Source organism: Magnolia sinica, chromosome 7, assembly GCF_029962835.1.
Source record: "Magnolia sinica isolate HGM2019 chromosome 7, MsV1, whole genome shotgun sequence".
Taxonomy (NCBI): Eukaryota; Viridiplantae; Streptophyta; class Magnoliopsida; order Magnoliales; family Magnoliaceae; genus Magnolia; species Magnolia sinica.
In genome coordinates, this window is record NC_080579.1 from 6,745,626 (window position 1) to 6,766,105 (window position 20,480).

The 20,480-nt window shown below is 40.3% G+C and overlaps 1 protein-coding gene across 5 annotated transcripts; it reads right to left on the reverse strand.

Moving 5' to 3' along the window:
- Positions 1-59: 59 nt before the first annotated feature.
- Positions 60-16,516, reverse strand: LOC131250961 (uncharacterized). 5 transcript variants are annotated; one of them, XM_058251391.1, is made up of 13 exons: positions 16,366-16,516; positions 16,140-16,235; positions 13,229-13,306; positions 10,391-10,471; positions 10,094-10,313; positions 9,957-10,015; positions 8,079-8,128; positions 7,842-7,929; positions 7,143-7,403; positions 6,639-6,731; positions 1,605-1,709; positions 946-1,062; positions 60-476 (listed from the first exon to the last, which is right to left on the reverse strand). In XM_058251391.1, exons 1-13 carry the CDS (start codon positions 16,429-16,431, stop codon positions 393-395), a joined length of 1,398 nt encoding a protein of 465 aa, XP_058107374.1. In that variant the 5' UTR covers positions 16,432-16,516; the 3' UTR covers positions 60-392. The 5 variants fall into 5 exon arrangements, with proteins under 5 accessions (XP_058107374.1, XP_058107376.1, XP_058107375.1 ...); XM_058251393.1 differs by lacking the exon at positions 16,366-16,516 and adding an exon at positions 11,945-12,077 and having other exon boundaries at positions 16,140-16,185; XM_058251392.1 differs by lacking the exon at positions 13,229-13,306.
- Between the last annotated feature and the right edge of the window lie 3,964 nt (positions 16,517-20,480).

A 20,480-nucleotide genomic window follows, 5' to 3' on the forward strand; every position in this document is an offset into this window, starting at 1 on the left:
TTTTTGGGGTCCTTTGGTGGGTTGATGACTGTTCAAAAACCCCAGTTGTACACAACGAGAACTCAACTACAATAATATGATTAAAGAAAATCAAGGTTTTACAATCAACAATATGTGAACGTAATCCAGAGTAACAGATACAATCCCCTACTTACAAAGAATGTGGCTTCTTCAAACTTTCTGACCCGCTTCCATACCTACCAAAACTGAAGAGTCGCTTTTCAAGCAATAAATTAAAAGATGTCATGTTCTAGCCCACGAAATCTATGACAGAAGCAAGCAATTGCTGAGTAGGGAACGGTCCAAAGATGATTTTTTTTTCATCTTCTTTTTCAACATTTTCAAAGGCTTAATGCCATTAGAGAAAGAAGCCTACAAACCAAAGAAATAATTTACTGAGATGAGGACTTCTCCTTTCTTGCTAAGGACTCTGACTTATGGTCGCTTCCGGCAGTGACTACGAAACCCGCTCCCACCTGGAAAGAAAAAAGGGCATAAGACAACAACAAGAACCTTTCTAGAAGAGAAATCCTAACCATTCTATTTGGTCACCGGCAGATAGGTCTGCATTTGGATGCACAAGTGAAAAACAGAACACAGTTCAAGTAAAAGAGAAGATGACAAATGGTAGTGATGTTCAACGAGAAAATAGGAGAAAATAGCACTCGGTTTGAGCTTTATTTTCCTTCATGTCCAACTCGAAAGTAACAAAATCGCAATTTTGTAGTCAGCACTGTCAAGATGGATATCATAATTTGATTGTTTCCACTTTTTAGACAAATAATTGCAATTCCATTCAATAGTGCATCCAAACAAACCCTAGGAGTATCCAATACTGATATTGTGAAATATATCATGTCAATGCTGATATGCAGCCCATAGCCCCATACAATTAGCCAAGGATCTTAGCAAGAAAGGTGAGGGAGAGAGCTCAAGAAAGATTACCTGACAGTCCTTCAGAACCACATGGTCCTGTAGATGCACATTACTGCAAACAACAGAACCCTGGACCAAACACCCATCTTCAATGGTGACATGGTTCATCACAACTGAATTGACAATCTGCAAATATGGGAAAATGCGTTACTCCCACAAATGATAGATAAAGATTCCAAAATAGAGAGGTATTCTACAATGCTCGGCCCCTTACAGGTAAGCCCCATGTTTGATCCAGACAGTTCATTGGTAACCCCATCATGGATGGCGATGCTGCAAAAGCATTCCCTTCAGAAAATCTTAGCCATTCAATTGGCCTATGGATGGAAGGTTCAGAACATAACAGCCAACAATCACATAAATGACCTAGCCATCCTTGTTCGATGGAGGAGATTCTTGGTTAATTGGCCCACACAGGGTGCCACTCAACAGATGAAATGTATGGATTACAAAAAGATGGAGCCCGCCAGTATGCAACGCTGACCCCATGTAAATTGTCCAGCATTATTTCTTCCTCTTCTGAAGATTTTTGTGTACGTTTAAATTAGGAAGTGCATGAATAGAGCAAATGGAAATGGGACCAAGAAAACCAGAAACTCAGTTTCAACGTCTTAACAACACAACAGTCTCAATATATATATATATAAGGTACTGTGCTGAGAGCATACCTTTACATTGGAGCCAATCCTGCAATGGCGGCCAATGGCAGATCGCTTGACACTACATTTGTCGCCCAATTGCGAGCCCTCCCCAAGCATGCAGTGTGGCCCAACCTAGACCAGTTGAAATCATTGAATGATTGATTGAGTCCATATTCTGAAGTACCAAGTACAAACCTTCTTCTTCTTGTTTTTTTGAGAAGTGATAATTTAATTAAAAGGCTAAAAGCCAATATGCACAAAAGAATAATAGAAACCCGAAAAACAGATCATTACTTGCACCCCTATGGGAGTTGATTCAAAGAAACTATTCGTACCCTATTGTCCATTCTATAACAAGAGATTTAGCCCTCCTAAAAACGTATATCGCTTTCCCACTCTTGTTCTTGAAACATAACCATAATGCCCAAAGACCGGCTAAACAAGTCAGTCTCCATGTCTTTTCTAAAAGAACCCCATAATCCCTCCATGCCACGATGGCAGAAAATCATCTATAGTGGCCAGAAGCACCCAAAGAGCTGAAAGAAACGGTTCCAAACCTCCCTAGCAAAAGGTCACAGAAGGAAGAAATGATGCACTGATTCTGCATCTTGGAAACAAAGAAGGCATACATTCAGAAGGACCATGTTTCTCTTACGAAGATTATCAATTGTTAGCAACTTGTTCCTTCCAACTAGCCATCCAAAAAGAACCCCATAATCCCTCCATGCCACGACGGCAGAAAATCATCTATAGTGGCCAGAAGCACCCAAAGAGCTGAAAGAAACGGTTCCAAACCTCCCTAGCAAAAGGACACAGAAGGAAAAAATGATGCACTGATTCTGCATCTTGGAAACAAAGAAGGCATACATTCAGAAGGACCATGTTTCTCTTACGAAGATTATCAATTGCTAGCAACTTGTTCCTTCCAACTAGCCATCCAAAAACCGCTACCTTCAACGGAGCCCCATATTGCCATACATATGTCGTCGAAGAAATCCCAACATTTCCCTCATCCTCAATTAGAGACCAATACTACGATTTAACTGAAAACTTTCCTCCTTTATCTTTTAACCATCTTAACGAATCCATCCTTGAAGAAACCGGAGAAGCCTTTGCCAAAAGTTGGAGAAGCCTAATAAAATCTTCAATTTCTTCATCTCAGAGGTGCATTCTACAAGGGGGAGCCCAAATGACATCGTCGCCCCTCCATGAGAAACAACTAGAAACCTTCATATTTGGCTCCTTAGCTAATCCTGTCAATCTTGGGAAGTTGATTGCCAATGAAATCTCCCCTAACCATCTATCCTCCCAAAAGCAAATGTCTTTCCCATTCCCCGGCTCAAAACCTATCCATTCCCACGCCCTTTGTTTTAGGGACGCCACCGACTTCCATAAATAAGGGGCGCGATACAAAGAAGTAGGTTTTGTCCACCACCCACTCTCATCCACCCCATATTTTCTTTCTATCATCTCCCTCCATCTAGCCCCACCCTCTACCCCAACCTCCACACCCATTTCCCTAGCAGCGCTAGATTCATTTCCTTTAACTTCCTCAAACATGCTCCTCCTTGAACCCTCGATTTGTATACATCTTCCCACTTCATGAGGTGAAACTTGTATTTCTCTTTCGATCCTTTCCCATAGAAAATCCCTCCTCCGTCATTCCAAAGTATTCAGCACTGATTTTGGACACTTCAATGATGACATATAATAGACCAGAAGATTAGACAGAGACGCATTTATCATAATCATTCTCCCACCAATAGAGAGAACTCAATTTCCATTTGGACATCTTCCAATCACATCGCTCAATGACAGTGTCCCACATATACCTTGCCAGTTTGCCTATACACAACAGAAGACCGAGGTAAATAGTCAGGAAAGATCCCTCATTACAACCAAAAATAGACGCAAAAAATTGAGTCTTCTTTAGAGATCCTAACTCCAATAATTTCACTTTTGCTAATATTCACCTTCAATCCGAAAACTTCCTTGAAAGAAACTATAATTGACCTAAAGTTCTACACTTTAAAACTATCTGCCTTACAAAACAAAAGTGTATCAACCGCATATTGTAAATGTGAAATATGAAAATTTGATCTGCCCACCCCCTATCCTTCCACCAAACCTATCTCCTCCTTTATCTAACATTTTTCTAAGGCCTCCATCACAGAAACAAAAAGATAGGGCGATAGCAAGTCTCCTTGTTGTAAACCTCTTGAAGCTGAAAAGAAACCATTCGGCGAACTGTTGACCAAAATAGAAATTTTAGCCGACTTAACACACGCTGGATCCATGCTCCCATTTGGCCCCACATCCCAACCTCCCCAGCACGTAATCGAGAAAGGCCCAGTCCACGTGATCATAAGATTTTTCAATATCAAGTTTGCATACTAACCTTTGATCCCCACTTCTCTTACACAAGTCAATGGATTCATTAGCCAGTAGAGACCCATCAACTATTTGTCTTCCGTCCACAAAAGCCCCTTGAGATGCCGAAATAATATTCCCCAACACCGACCGGAATCTAGACGCCAAAATCTTATATGGGCCACCAAACAAGCTAATAGGACGAAAATCTTTAAGGCTTTATGCTCCTTCCTTCTGGGGAATCAAAGTTATGAAGGTTGCCCCTAATTCTTCCAATATAAAACCTTTCTTGAAAAATTCATTAATGAATTACAACACATCTCCCCTAACTAAGTCCCAAATTTTCTGAAAGAACGCTAATGGGAAACCATCCGGCCCTCGGCCTTTGTCTCCACCCAACTCACCTACTGCTTTCTTAACTTCTTCTTCCAAGAAAGGTTGCTCTAACAAATCCGTCGCATCGGTCAAAAGACCGTCAAAACATAGATCGTCAAGCAGTGGATAATGCCATTTGCCACCCATCTTTTGATAAGAGTTTTTTGTAACAGTCTACTACAGCACCACTGATTTTCACCTTCCCCTTGAGCCTTTCACCATCTTCCATAAGAACTTTAATCTTGTTAGTGCGAGCCCAAGTGCTAGCCATCACATGAAAAAACTTGGTATTTTTGTCCCCTTCTTTCAGCCACAAAGCCCTTGATCTTTGACGTCATTTAATCCCTTCGTCACATAATATAGCAGCAAATTTCACACAATAAACCTCTTGCCATGCTCTCTCTTCCTCCGATAGATACCCCGCCTCTTCTTTTCTTTTTTAGAAAGATAACGATTACTTTATAGAAGGCAAAAAGAGAACAACAGGGAGAATCAGCCCGCTGAGATAGTGGGAAGATTACTCGCCTAAGAAAAGCAAACCCCGCCTCTTCTTTACTATCTAACCTTTGTAATTCCTGTAACCAACTATATGTTTCCTCCTCCCTGCCTTGCAAAGCCACTTTTTTCCTCTCACTTATCTTACTCTTCAACAGTTTGAGCTTTTGAAAAGGGGAGAAACCTACACCCCTATAAACCGAAAACGATATCCACCATTCGACTATCAAATTCGTGAAGCCTTCTATCTGTAACTAATATAACTCAAATATGAAAGGACATGACCCCCAATTCTCCTCATCCACCTCTAACAAAACCAGACAATGATCGGAAAAATGTCTAGGCATACCACTTTGATGAATCAATGGGAATTTTTCAACCCATTCCGTTGAAATGAGGTATCTGTCTAACCTAGACTTTGTCGGATCGGCTCTCCCATTTGACCATGTAAATTTGACACCTCCCATCGGTAAATCCACCAACTCGTTTTTTGAAATCCAATCCAAAAAATGTTTCACACTTGTGGACAATTCCCCCCCTCTTTTGACTTTTCGTGAGTGAACCTTACTGCATTAAAAAACCCCTCCCATACACCAAGGTAGACACCATCTATCTCGGCACTTCTCTTTCAAGTTTCAACACAAATGAAACCGAAAAATCCCCAACCCAACCATCCTCCTTTTGCCACACCGCTAAATTCCAAATCACCGATATACCTCCAGTCGCTCCTACCGTATCTGCAGCAACCCACTCTTTGTGTTTACCCTACCAAATCGAATTTATCAAACTTAGATCTATATGTTTCAATTTTGTTTCCTGAAAAGCTGCCATTTGTAATTTAAACTTCTTACACATATCTTTCATTTGGGCCCGCTTTTGTGAACAACCCAAACCCCTGACATTCCATGTCATAATCTTCATATTAAACTTAGTGATCCCAATTTACCACCACCCTTCCTTTGCTCTGGTTCTTCTCCTCCATTTAGCTTGAAGTGAACCTGTTTGGGAATTAACTACCTCCCCCTTTCCTCAACAAATTCAAAATATACAATATAATCCTCTGGTGTATCCCCAAATCTGACCCCCAGCAAACGAGCCACCTCCATTGTAACAAGTTTTATTCTCCTCATTCCTTGTGCCATTGACGACCTTGTATTCTGCAGCTGAATTAGTACCAGAATCTCAGGGACCCCTATCTGATTTGAGAAGCTGCATTCCTGTACCAAGGGCCAGAACACAAGTGATCCTGCAGTAGATAACACATTTCGGCAAGAGAAGCAGTTGTTCTCTTTGGATTCGGAAGCAAGGATTCCATTTGTGCTCAGATCGAGCAGCAGGATTCTGACAGCTCGGATCAACAACGAGGGGTTTTGTTTGGCTCAAATCAGCAAGTAGAGATGTTAGAGAATCAAGTTGTGCTCTCTGGGGGGACTAGAACCATGGTGAGCTCAGGAGACATTCAAATCCACTAATGAGGTCAACAAGGGGACCACATATGAAGAAAGCTCCAGTTCGGCATCAGCAATGGATGCTACCCCACCCTTAGAACAATGTTCGAAGTGTTCTGGTGGAAATTTGCCGTTCAAAGAAGAAGGCACACCAGATGGAGCAAAGAGACACCTGATCATGCTATGGAGGAAGGTACCCAAATCAGTCCATCAATGCAAGTCATCAGAATGATGGAGGTTGCAGAATTAGTGGGTGCTTCCAACAGGGGCCAAAAAGTGATTTCAAGGAATTGCATAAAAGAAGCTATGAAGCTGACCAGGTACAAAAGCTGTGAGCAGCTTAAAAGAAAGCTCATGTAAGAGAGTGGCTTACAGTAGTTTTTGCTCCGAGCTCTGCTGATGGATGGATGATGTTGTTCTGCGCCGAGAAAGAATATCCTGAGAGGTGATTTGCCTCTCCTATCACCTGCATTTCAGGAATGTCAGTTTGTCCCTTTGTAAATGGCAGAGCCTTATCAATGCACAAGTGCACAGACATGAATATGAGAGGATAGTATATGATGCTCAAGCGAAAGAAACAGAAACTTATCTGTTTGACCATTTGATTCAGTGGGCCCATTAGTCCAATGGGCCATGACTCAATATCTCCGATCACATAATCCTAAACATCTGACGAGAGTAGGAAACATAACCAGTGATCCACATTAAACGGCCCAAATCAGACAGATAGGATCATCTGGTGTGGGAGATATGGGGGGTGAATGATTTGAAACACCAAAAGATGAGCACTAGATGCACAGTTTGTTGCCAAGGAAATGACCAAACAAACAGTGTATTTTTCTCTAAATATAAAAGTTTGGCTATGCAAGGTTCTCACATTTCTATTTATGTCACTGAATGCTTGAATAGAATTCAGGCGGGCACAATACTTGCTTCTTCCAGAGATGTAAGCACAACATTTGTGTATTCTTCTTTGACCAGATGCAGAACCATTAGGAACAGAAGCAGCGAGCTCGTGAAAGGCAGGGGCAGAACTAGTTCGGTTTTGAGAGAACCATGCTTGGCTGTCTTGTGAAGCAACTCTCTCGTTCCAACCTTCTTCTGTTTGAGGCACGCCATTGGATGATACTTCTGACCTCTATAATTAGTAGGACAGTATTCATATGAGGAACTAAGAAAACGAATGCAACCTGCAGATGTCCATCTGCAAAGCCTGAACACAAGCGCCCCACAAACGCCAACATCGCACACCAAGCAAAAGCCCAGTGAATGTGGCATAGACCAGCACTCGGTCTGGCCCACCCTCAAGGTGGGAAGCGAGTGTGTGAAAAATGCATGCTTAAAAAATAGTGACCCAAAAAGTCCCACTGTCAACATGCATGTCTCACTCACCTAACTGTTGGACCAACCTGCTTCTAGGGCCTGTTCACTGTGGGGCATCCCAATGAACAGACGGATCCCCAAGCATGCGTGTGGCACCTGTGCTTCCACCTTTGCAGATGGTCATATGTGGAGGCATTCCTCCAATGTAAGAAAATAAACAAAGAATTTACGCGATGGATTTTGCTTAACTAACCAGCTGGGACCTCACTAGATATGGCACGACATCCTGCCTTATGCTATGAAATGTACCATGCTGATCCAAAACCTCTTGCAGAACAGCCCTGGTAAGTAATAATTACAGTGATGAATAACAAACTTCAGGCAAGAGAACACTAACTGAAAAAAAGAAGAGAGAGGGGGGTGCACATTGAATTTTTAACTCTGGAAAATGAAACAATGAAGTCATAAATGTAGAGGCAAAACCTCGAACCTCTTAAACGCATATAAATGAGCATCCATGAGATCAGATCGGATTTCCATCTAAAAAAAACAGATTGAAAAGGAAAGAAAGGGAGAAAAGATAGAAGTCAGTCTAAGCAAACATGTTAGAGACTTTAAACTAAACCAAAATTTGAGGGTGTTGAATCTATTGATTGAAGGTGCAATATGACTCGTAGAAAACAACTGGACCTAAAAATGGTGCTGGCATAAGTCAGTCATGGACACTGCAGCATGAAGAATCAAAAAAATGTGTGCCGAATAAATCCAAAAATTTATAGTGACACAGAAAACTGGAGCATGAGCAACTGAAATGACATGGGGTTCCGGCTCCTGACTACCATACTTTGCATGGCACTCCAAGAAATGCCATTTATCATGACTGCAGTGGCAGCAGCGGCATTATCCAAACCGAATGTGGTCCCTTCATCATAATTAGACCTCAAGAATCACAGATCAAAGCTTGGTTTCGGCAAAAGCAACCTTTAACTAACTTTTGGGTTCCGTAAAATTGAAAGTCTGCATGCTTCTTAGAATCTCAGACCCAGTCCACCATCTACCTTGGGTTGGAAAACAGCCTCCAACTTAACCAAATGGGTCTTCTTAATGCTGGAGCTACTGCTCCAAAAGCTTTCCAAGATTGTTAGATGTGGAGGGGCAATCCTTCTGCAATGCTTAATTAATAAAATACGGTCTTGAAGCAATAGAAAACAATGTCCAACCTATAATGCCAGACTCATCTCTCAACTATAGCATTCTGATCCTGCTCCCATCAGTCCAGTTGTAGGGAAAGATAAAGGTGTTTAAGAAGCCAACCACCCCCATTAATTGCACAGAACAAAACATATAGAAAAAGATCAGATGGCAAAAGCAAAGCTTGAAGGAGAATAATGGTATCATCAACATATTAAAGGGGGAGGCGATGATGGACCACCTCAATGTCCTCAAGGAGACCACAAGACACGGAAACTCAGAATATGTCTGAAAAAGAATGTACTGTGTGGTAAAAGAAGAAATGGGTCCCCCTTGTTGTAGCCCAAGGAAAGGCTGAAATTGGTAAACTTGCCCTCCATTAAGTACAACAGAGAAAAACAACACTATCATATGACCAAACCCAGTTTCTCCATTTGAAATAGACTACTAGTAATTGGTTCTCAATTGGAAGTTGGAACAACATGAATGCTCTGTTTCGATTTCCTTGTTATTTACTTTTTTCCACTGCTTCTTTTTCTTTTTCTTTTTTCTTTACTACATTTATCAATTCATCGTCATCCTCCACATTGCCTTGTCTCAACTATCTGGTGTTGGTTACAAGAACCCTATTTCTCCAATCATTGTAAGACCTATCCTCAGTATGTGAACAAGCCTTCACATCCATTCTCACCACCTCAATCCAAGTACTTTTAGGTCTTCCTCTCATCCTCCAGAATTTCAAGCCCTCAAGCCCAATCAAAGTTCCCCTCCTCGTACGAGCCATCTCTAGCTTACATGGCAATTTATTAATTTACTTTAAATTTAAAAAATATATATATAGGTATTCAGCACAGAAGTGGCCCCATGCCTAGACGTGTTGAGTTTTCCCGTGCTCGGTTCTTTGACAGTTAGCACATGTCCAAGCAACACTGTGCATTACAAAAGCATTGGTGGTACCTTAACAAACTCAAGAAGAAAAAGGATCCTATACAAATCCTTGACTCATCTCACTATTTCAAGTTCTTATTCAACAGGTTACGAAGTCAAAGGTTTCTCTGCGGCCAGACAACCAACTTGATCAGCAAATAAATTTTTTCCTCAAATTTTGGAAAGAAAAATAAGGATTGCATAAGCTGGCTGGGAAAACTGAATCCCAAATACCAATCATGACTTGTACCTTGCCTACAGACCGTAACATGCTCCTTTGAATTCGAAGATCCTTCTCAACCTCAGCCCCTGCACAAATTTATTTGACATTTCAATAAGAGCACATTTGGCTACAGAAAATATGCAGGACATGGACTCACGGCAAACCTGTAGCTACAAAGAGTAAAAACTGTCTGGTGGGATCCAACCCTATGATATTGTACCGCGTCATTTTCTTGGCCTTGTCCTTTCCTCCAGAAGAACCAGTCTCCAAAGGCCCACTAACAGGAGCAGCACAAAGCAATGCAGTTACTACTGCATCATGTCTTCTATGAGCAGCCGCCACAGCCCCAAGAGGCACATCGCAAACAAGATCACCACTCACTACCTACAAAATATAATATTGAAAAAAGTGGTGAAATATCCTGAATTTATGCATTGCATTTTTAGAGAACACAGAATTACCAATATGTCTTTTGCAGTAAGAAGGTGGGCCACAGCCCGAAGCGCACCGGCAGTTCCAACATCTTCGGGGACCGCAGCTACCTGCAGGGGAAAAGGAAAAAAGTGATTACTTTCGTTTTCTTTGATTTTTCACAGATAAAATAGGAGAATAAATTGATAGGCGTATCATGGAGTTGGCTCTGCTACTCATCTAGATGATAAACAACACTACATAGTGATCTCTTGGAATCCATTCATGTCTATAAATTAGCATTGAAGCTTGCTTATTCCACACAGCCAACCTAGCACATCTGTGGCACATCCAAGCCATAAATTATGTGGCCCCACCATGCAGATAACCTGGCCCGAAAATCAAGCTGGTCAGACATCAAGTAGGACCACTGGACCAGCCATGTTTTAGAAAAAAGACAATTGGAAGAAAAAGTAAAAAAGACATTTTAAGATCCACTGTGGGGCCTACCTGCTGGATTGACAAGTTTGATTGATCAAGGCATCCAAATGTGGGGCCCGCCTAATCCACAACTCAGACTCCGTACATGATTGTTAGTGTAAACGCATGGAGATCATGTGGAATTAGCAAAATTCATTAGCACGAAAGTGAAATACCATGCTTTATGGAACAGAATGTTGGGTAGTTAAAGAACAACATGTTCATAGGATGTGTGGCTGAAATAAGGATGTTGAGATGGATGAGTGGCAAGACGAGGAAGGATAGAATTAAAAATGAATGCATCCGAGGGAACTTAGGAGCAGCACCGATAGGTAATAAGATGTAGGAAAGTAGACTTAGATGGTTTGCTCACATGCAATCGAGACCCAGAATCGTCCCAGTTGGGAGTAAGTTGTTACAAGCTGAAGGATCTAAAAGGGCAAGGGAAAGGCCCAAAAGGATGTGGGTGGAGGTAGTAAGAAAAGGCTTGATGACCTGTGGTCTAACTAAAGAAGTTATGGCCCTTGTTAGAGTGGAATGGCAGAACCGGATTCATGTAACCAACCCAAATTAATAGGGATAAGGCTTAGATGATGATCATAGTGGTGGTGGTGGTGGTGGTGGTGAAAGTGGCAATTTTTGTGCCTTATGACTACAGCTTTCATTCAGTCAAAAGTAGCACTACAGGAGAAAAGCATGTTGCAAAGATAATGCAAGTGAAATGCCAAAAACGTAAGAAGTCCAGAAGAACTAGCCAAATAACCACATTGGACAGGCCAACTCATCAAGACAACATAAATTGCATAATCATCAATCCACACAAAGGTTGATGTCACTAGCAAAGGTGCAGTTGAATGTTTCTTGCACCACCAAACAAAAACAAAACTCTCTTGTTGATTGTGCATGAGCATTTAATAGCAAATTGATACATTGTCTCTTTCCTCGGCCAATATAGAATTACTGACACTCAAGGAACCAAGCATAAATTAACAACCGAACCTGCCTCATCATTTAAGAACACAACCAAGCCATCCAGCATAGATAACACTTACTACTGGTGTTGAAGGCAACCAATGGGTGAAGGAAATTCAAGTTAGAAAATTAGTAACGACAACAAATTAAACCTGCACCCAGTCTGACTTCAGATGAATGAGCAAAACATCTCTAGCATCTGATTGAGCTTTCCTCAGCATTGCAGTCATTGCCATCTGCACCTAATATTGTCTTTAAAAAATGCATATGTTCTGCTCCTCCCAACTGAACCAATAGATAAGACACAGTTATGACTCGCACATTCACAGGCCTCCAATGCCAAACTACCCAAGAGTGGACTTTGATGTGGGCACACCCATGGCTTACAGTAACACTACATTAGACAGAGAAATTTCAATAGAGGAAATAAAAATGTACGGTTGAGCAAATTTCTCTGCCTAACAAAGTTTATATGTAACAATTTGGGAGGAGATGAGAGCTAGATTGAAGAGGAGACTTTTGCCCCTGGATACGAGATCTCATTTAAGGATATTCTCTCTGTGATAGAGTAGCCTCACTATAGATTAACACACACATATCTATATAGCCCTGACAGTGTACTGTGAGTTTATGAGACTGCCAGACAAGCACCAGGCAGCAGCTAGTGGTGAATCCTCATGTCATAGATGAGGCTTTCTAAATTTCCCCACAAGCACAGAAACATAATTGAAAGACCACTACCAAGCATGGCAATTTCCAAGGAGGTATGCAGCATAGCAAGTAGACAAATGGGGCACACATGTGATCAAGTCAATCCACACGAATCACTACAAATTCTAGTTAAACGATAACTCTAGAGTTCAAAATTCTGTTAATTTGGATTTCATCAAGCCTTGGGAAAGGGGGATGCCTTTCTATTGCCCTTATCGAAGTATCCAAACCCGGTATTCCAGATTTTTTAAGGATCCAGTTGTTTTCAAGGATTTGAGTGTCATAGCTCGCCACAAGTTTAGCTAATCCATTGACAACAATGTTCATTCATCCATCCGTTCATGAGAGGGGGGAGAGGGTTGTACCTGATCAATGGGCCTAATGATCAGGTCCAACCATCTTCAAACGTGGGCGACTGACTGCAACATTAGCAATTTTAGCTCATCCATCGACAACAATGTCTGTTCATCCATCCATTCAACCATGGTCAAAAGTGAGCTAATGACTACACCATTATCAATTTTAGCTCGTCCGTCAACAACACTGTTCATTCATCCATTCTTGCGCGAGAGAGGGAAGAGGATTAGACCTGATCAATGGGCCTAATTATCAGGTCCAGACAAGGTCAAAAGTTTTAATCTCTTTCTCATTCATTCACCAAAGCTTTCTCATTAAATTGAGTAACAAAAGGGAAAAGAAAAGAAAGGGGGGGATATTGAACGAACCTCAACACTCAGGCGATCAACATAGGCTGCAGAGATCCAACCACCAATGCGGAGAGCTGCATCTTCTCCTTCCACAACCTATGGCACACCAGAAATCAAACGTTGTATCTCAATCCAACAACCAAAAACAAAGTTTTAAATGAGAATATGTGTCAGAGCCCAGAGGTTCACTAATTTCACGTGCATACAAAGCCTTTGACCCACCCATGGACATGTACCAATATGGAACACATTTGTGGGATCTGAGCTTTCCATCCAGTTGGAAATCATTATTAGACCTTCTGCCTAGAAAATCAGGCCATTTCACTCTTCATGTAGGCCACAATGTACAAAATAGACTGATGTGATTTTTTCTGCCTGTCCTTTTGTTTTGTATGCTGTGGCCAACCTGAACTATGAAATGGCTTGATTGGCTAAAAGATCGAAATTGTGTAGCACACCTAATGGAAAGCTCAGACCCATACCAAGTATCACTTTAGACACCTGCCGTCTCTCCACACACACATCCATGTATGACAACATGCACTGACTTAATGCACGAGTGGAAACAAGCAAGCCATGCATTGGTGTTCCAATTCTTCTGACTTGATAAAAACAAGCCAACTTCTCATTAGATGGGCCTTAAAAATGAAAACAGCATATAGTCTATAAAACCTGCAATGGTCCACACTCAATGTACACATTTGACTTATCTAATTATTTGACTAGCTTGACTTTGGAACCTAGTTATCTACACGGTGGGGACCTCTTAACGAACAGCTCAGATGTCTAACAAACATGCTCTGTTAACTTGTTTTGTTGCAAGTATGAATGCATAGGGATGACTTCATGTGGTCTTAGAAAAAATGGAGAGAGAGAGAGAGAGAGAGAGAGAGAGAGAGAGAGAGAGAGAAGGGTTTTTGCCTTCAGGGGCTTTGTTAGGTGGGAGACAATTTGGTGGAGCCAGAAGAACTATAATATGGTAGAACCATCTCTCAACAGCACATGTGGCAAGGTGATGTATCAATCAAGACCAACCATCTAGTCCCTATTACTATGAAAGGCAAATGAAAATACTTGTCCATCCAATGATCCTAGCCATCTGACCTGTGACCTTCAAAGGAATGGTATTAAACAACAACAGTTAACAGTCAACACTCAGCACATAAATTTGAGAAAAGGTTTTTTTTTTAGAGATAAAATTTGAAAAAAGGTGGTGGGCAGTATCATTAAATATGTACGATTTTGGAAACATAGGCCACACCGCATGACAGGAATCATTACATGGACAGCTCTGACTGATGAATCACTCTACTGCTCAGATTGCTGATAGATGGCTCCTCTTGCTCAACCATATCATCTCCTTTGTTAGGTTATACCATGGTCATCCTCCACATTGATGGCATAAGCTAAGCCAACCTATGCCATCCAAATCATGGGGCCCGTTGTTGACAGAGCAAGAAGTGAAAATTATAGTGATCCGATGATCTTAACGATCCAACTCCCACCCACAAATCGCCCTAGCATGTCTCAACTCTTAACCTCACCACTTCCAATCCATGCACATAGCATGTATGTTACAACCTCATTGGCAAATGCATGAGATATGGATCTTAGACAAAGGGCAATGAGTGTAATTTATGGAAGATTTAAAGTATTTTTAATTTGGGTTTAATTTTTGTTTTGTTACGTTACCTTCTTTGGATGGACTAGTTATTTTCTATTTCATTAAATCGCCATTTTTAGGAAGACCATTACGTTGTAGATTTTTATAAATGAGGTGTGATCCCTTCTTACAAATCAATGAATATCCATTGACTTCTTCTTAGAAGTTTTGAGGTTTTAGGCTCTCCCTCATAGAAAGATCCGGAGGTACATATCTCCCTCTAACGAGATCTATCATCTATTCTAATTCAGTTGAATCATCTTTCATAACAATTAGCATCATTACAATGTAATCTTTTACTAGCATGTATGTGTGTGTTTGTGTACAATGATCACAAACGTTCAAACACATGCATATGGTCTTGTTGTGTAGGGCCCACCATGATGTGTCAGTACCATCCAACCCATACATCAAATGCACCCATCATCCCCAAAGCCCAAAAATCAGCACAATCCAAAACTCAGGTGGCCCACTCGACAGAAAGCAACAACGAGCAATGGGGAGGAGATGCCTACCATAGAAACTATCAAATTTTGTGTGGGCCTTATGCAACCACGTGTGGATTGACTTGATCACATATGACCCATTTGTCCCACATGCGAGCCCTACATGAGCACATGTGTGAGACCACATGGTCACACGCATAATAGCCTAATTACCATGTTTTGTTTATCTTCCTTCAAGTCTTGTAATAACCAAGATACCCGCTACTTAAAGCCATGGTAAAACAAACAAGGAGGGTATGTTAGTCTTTTCATTAGTATTAGGGTTTTCTTTCATCTTTAGCAATTAAATAAAGTTTGTTAGACTACACATGTAGTCTCATAACAACGGTTTCGAGATAAAAAAGCTTTCTTCTCTCTTGTGTTGCCATTGATCTTAGCTTATTAGCTAGATCTTTTACCATCTAATCAAATCCCGTGCCTCCGGTTGCATTAGGGACCCAACGTACTGTGTATATGTCATCCAATACAATCATCAGAAGCATCCAACTGGGATGAATGGGCACCCTGAAAATCAGGCCATTTCCATGACTCAGGTGGGCTACATCACGTGAATTTATATATTTCGGCCCTGATTTTCCATAGTTTCACCCGCCTGAGTTCTAGTTCGCACAGTGAAAATGAGGTGGCGCATCTGATGCACGGCATGAATTCCAAGCATGCATCACGGTGGACCCCACAGGAACTCACATAGATTCGAACGTATAAGATCATTCCCCTGTGCAGATCATTTAAGAGAGAGAGCGAGAGAGCAGAAGCTTACTACGATGAGATCTTTGAGATTGCTGGATTCCAAGAGCTCGAGGACGTAAGAGAGAACCGGCCGGTTCGCGACGGGAAGAAGGGCCTTTGGAACTTCCTGTATTTTTTTTAATTTAATAAATAATACTAATTAAAAATAGAAGAAAATGGTTTTTTTTACGATTTTATTCTAATTTATTTAGAGAAATTGAAAAAAATAAAAAAGGGGGAAACGAGAAAAGGAGGACCTTTGAAACGATAGGGTGTAGGTTTTTGGATGTGCCGCCAGCGAGGACTACCACTTGAAAATCCATCTCCGGAGCAGAAAAAAGCTGAAAGAAAGAAGCGAAGAAGATGAGCTTTTGAAGGGTTTTATGGAAAACGCTCGCAGATTTCCTGAAACCGGCACAAGCGCCGTAGGGCCCACTATGATGTCTGTGTTACATCCGCTCCGTTCATCCGTTTCATCAGCTCATTTTAGGACGGACAAGGACTAACTGCGAGACGTGCTGAAGGAGGTGAGGACACCGTGATGTTAGTGGAAATCTACCCCGTCCATACGTTTTGCCAACTCCTGCTAGGACATTAGCCCGGTGGGCCATGTGGGGACGGGAAGGCCGAGGTTCAACCTTAATGTTTATATACCATCCAACGCGTTTATTAGGTGATTCCCACCGGGAGCAAGGGAAAACACAAATATCAGCGTGATTCAAAATCTCTATGGCCTTAAGAAAATTTCAACGGTGGGAGTTCGATCACTACTGTTTCTCGTGGTTTGGCACAGATGGCTATGGAATCTTTGTCCTGTTAAGGCCCAGTTTTTTAGACCTGGCTGATAAAACAGATGGACCAAGTGGATATAAAACAAATATCACCATGGGCCCACAGTGCTTGAGTTCCAAGGACTTGGGAGGCAGATTTCCTGCGGAAGCCTTTGCTAGAAATCTTTGGAGCTCGTTTTAGAGCAGGAGACCAAAAATGTCTAGGATCCAAAACCCTTGTAAGTCATATAAGATGAAACAATGGGAAAGAACTGTCTACCCTCGAAAGAAATCTACGATGTTTATATTCCATCCAAACCGTTTATAATATCTTTTTCACCTAGAAAGTAAAAACATCATGGAGTTAAACCGATACAAAACTTTTGTTACCGTATAAATATTTCAAGAGTCACTAAATCCTCATTGTTTTCTACATTTAAGTTTTGAAAACACTTTATTTTTGGTCGCATGTCTTAAAAAGAGGTTTAAAACGGATAGACAAAGTGGCTTTCTCAAAAACATTTCATTTGGGTCCGCACAAAATTCTTGCACAGGAACTTGAAAATCTGTGCGTCCCTTACTTTCTCCACTGCGGTGAAGCGACTCAAAGTGCATGAAGTCCACTCGTCCGCAGGTAGACCATCCTTTGCATGGCCTTGATATTGGAAATTTGGATGATTCACTTCCTTTTTTGTGTGAATTTGTTGGAATAAATCCAAAATATAGAAGGGTATTTGGCAGTTTGGGTGAAGAACATTGTTCAGTTGGGATTTTCTACCTCTTTTTGATTGAGCGTCCAAATAAGCAAAAAGAGCAAAAAAGATAAATTTTATTTTTAAAATAAAATGTACCAAAAGAAGGCAAAAAAAGCACACCATAATAGCTCCAACACCAATGTTAGATCAGGGTTTATTTACAATTCCCCGTTGGATCTTCTCAAATGCCTCTCATTACCGAAAGTAGGCATGCGAAAATGTCTAAAGGAATAATCCTCCTAAATAATGATACAATAACCACCACAGCATTTATCTCCAGTATAAGTGAATATGTTACAATGTCTAAGTTAAAATTTTAAATAAATAAATAAATAAATAAATAAAAAGATAGATAAATATCTTCTACAAGATCACCAAGAACTAAGGCTCCTATATGTTATCTTTTTATTAATACAATTGCACCCTGGGGATTTTATTTCATACTCATCCCCTAACATTACTCAACCAATTAGAAAGCCCACCTGATATCAACAATGGAATATGCTAAGGAAGCACTGGTGTTAACATGTCAAGTAATTTTCTTTTTTTCTTTTTCATTTTTAAATAATGTATATGAATTAAGGGTAAAAGATAACATTTTTTTGCCTACGAGCTTTAAAGTCAACGGTGTTAAAGCATGCCGCAGAGCTATCATAACATAGCCTTTTTTTACCTTGTGTGGAAAAAAAAATAAAAAGAACAACAACCATTTTAACTGCACATGAAAAAAGGATTAAGTCATTAGAGATGTAAAAAAGGAAAGGAATTGCATGAAACTGAGAAAATAGAAAAGAAAAAGGAAAAATAAATGAACCATATTTTAAATTTATAAAAACTATATGTATGTGTGCTCATAAATTACATTGCAAGCACATACAAGATGCTAATCATAGTGATAAATCTTCTTTAGCCTAAAAATTCCTCGAGAGATTTTCAAATTCTGAGTTTTTTCTCAAGGTATTGGAAAATCCTAGCCAACATAAAAATATTTATTTTAAATCATTAAATAATTTTAATTTTGGAATATATATTTATATCATTTTTTTAAATTATTTTTATTATTTTTTGAGTTAATATTTTGATAATGTTCGGATAAAATGATATTTTAAATTTTTCCAAGATTTTGTGAGTTAATATTTTAATAATGTCAAGCTAAAATAATATTTTAAATTTTGCCAATATTTTGAAAACATTGTGATAATATCTTTTCGAGTATTTCTTGTGATTTTATTATGAGATTTAAAAATAATAATAATAATAAACTTGGCTATGTTAGTTGCACTCATGCAATACAAGCTAAGTCCCATGATAGGAGGTTCAGGGTTAAAATGCTTTTTTTTTTTCCTCCTTATTCGTATTTTGCTATCGCTTGCATGATGGGTTCAAGGTTAAAATGCTTTTTTTTTCTCCTTTTTTTTATTTTGCTATTGCTTGCATGAACTATGATCTTCCTATTTAACTCGTTTCAACACTAAGGTCTTGGTATCGATTCCCTAGTGGGGGTGGCTAACAGTGAAGTGTGTACTGACAGTGGGGTGTGCTAATAAGCTGACTCAAATAATAATAATATTTGGATGAGGTCATCTATACAGTGGCTCCATCTAATGGGAAACTTTTTGCATTGGCCAACCAATCCATCTACAAATCCTGGACCCAATTTGCAGAGTTGGAGAAAAGAATAGGCATGCACATGCCCACCATACACTTGATTAGTTGAAGATAGTTATTCAGCCGCAACAGCTTGGATCTTACACTGTGTGTTGAATTAGCAATGCTACATGCATCTTTGATTCTATTGCAATTGAAATTAATTGACGGGAGGAGAGACAAATGCATTCGCCACAAGTATGAAAGTCTCCAGTTAGAGAATGTGGTGACCCTACCACAAGGGCCATTTGTGGTGACCTAACATGGCGGGATTTATTAAGTTATATGATATTTTATTTTATTTTTTAGTTAGCTTGTTAGTACACCCCCACTGTCAGTTAACACTTCACTGTTAGCCACCCCTGCTAGGGAAGCCATACTAAGACTCAGTGCTGAAACGAGGTATCTTTCATCTAGCCTACTACTTGAGCTATGGATCAGGGTGGTTGAGTACCACTCGACCTAACAACTTTCAAATATTATGGAAGCTCCATCTTTGAGCAGTTGCATGTGGCACAACAAAATCCCTCCACGTAGGGTCACTATGCATTCTGCATCCCTCTTTATATCCAAAAAACTAGGAAGCAAATTGCCTAGTGTCCTAGTGCATTGGGATTTGATTGGCCTGAGTATCTCTTCTAGAGATGGAGCCCGGTTGAAAACCTACTCAGCTAAACAACTTTCGAATATATGCTTTGTGTGGGCTCAATTTTTTACAGCGGCACATGCCCCAATTAAATATGACTGCATTAGGTCACTAAGGATATCCCAACGTTGGATACATGTGGATGAGATTGGACCATTAAGTAACTGGGTCACATAGTGGACAGCCATACTTTTAGATCCACACTATTTTGAAAATCCTTCCACAACTTGGCTTAGTACTCGTTCCTTCCACGTGACTTTTATGGGCCATTGCAGGCTGTGAGCTGGATGGTTAAGGATAAACCCCATCATTGAGACTTTTAAGATATGCATCCTCAAATGTAGGGCACGTCCAATGAACGATCGAGATCTCATCTTATCCCATCAAATATACAGCTTTGATGATGGCCATAACTCTTTAGACCAACCAAAACTGGACCCATTTCATCATTGGTACATCACACTTATCAGATCTATCCACATGGTGGGCCTCAATGTTGACAGATGTCTTAAATCAGTTAGAATCAAGGCAGTTCGATCTTATCGAAGTCCTGG

What these genes read in the sequence shown, in the direction of transcription:
- LOC131250961 (XM_058251391.1), bottom strand. Translation starts at nt 16,431, where the DNA reads ATGGATTTTCAAGTGGTAGTCCTCGCTGGCGGCACATCCAAAAACCTA. An exon ending in CATTTATATGCGTTTAAGAG is followed by an intron (nt 7,930 to 8,078) that starts GTTCGAGGTTTT and finishes ATTACTTACCAG; the next exon opens with GGCTGTTCTGCAAGAGGTTT. An exon ending in TCAGTGACATAAATAGAAAT is followed by an intron (nt 6,732 to 7,142) that starts GTGAGAACCTTG and finishes CCTGAAATGCAG; the next exon opens with GTGATAGGAGAGGCAAATCA.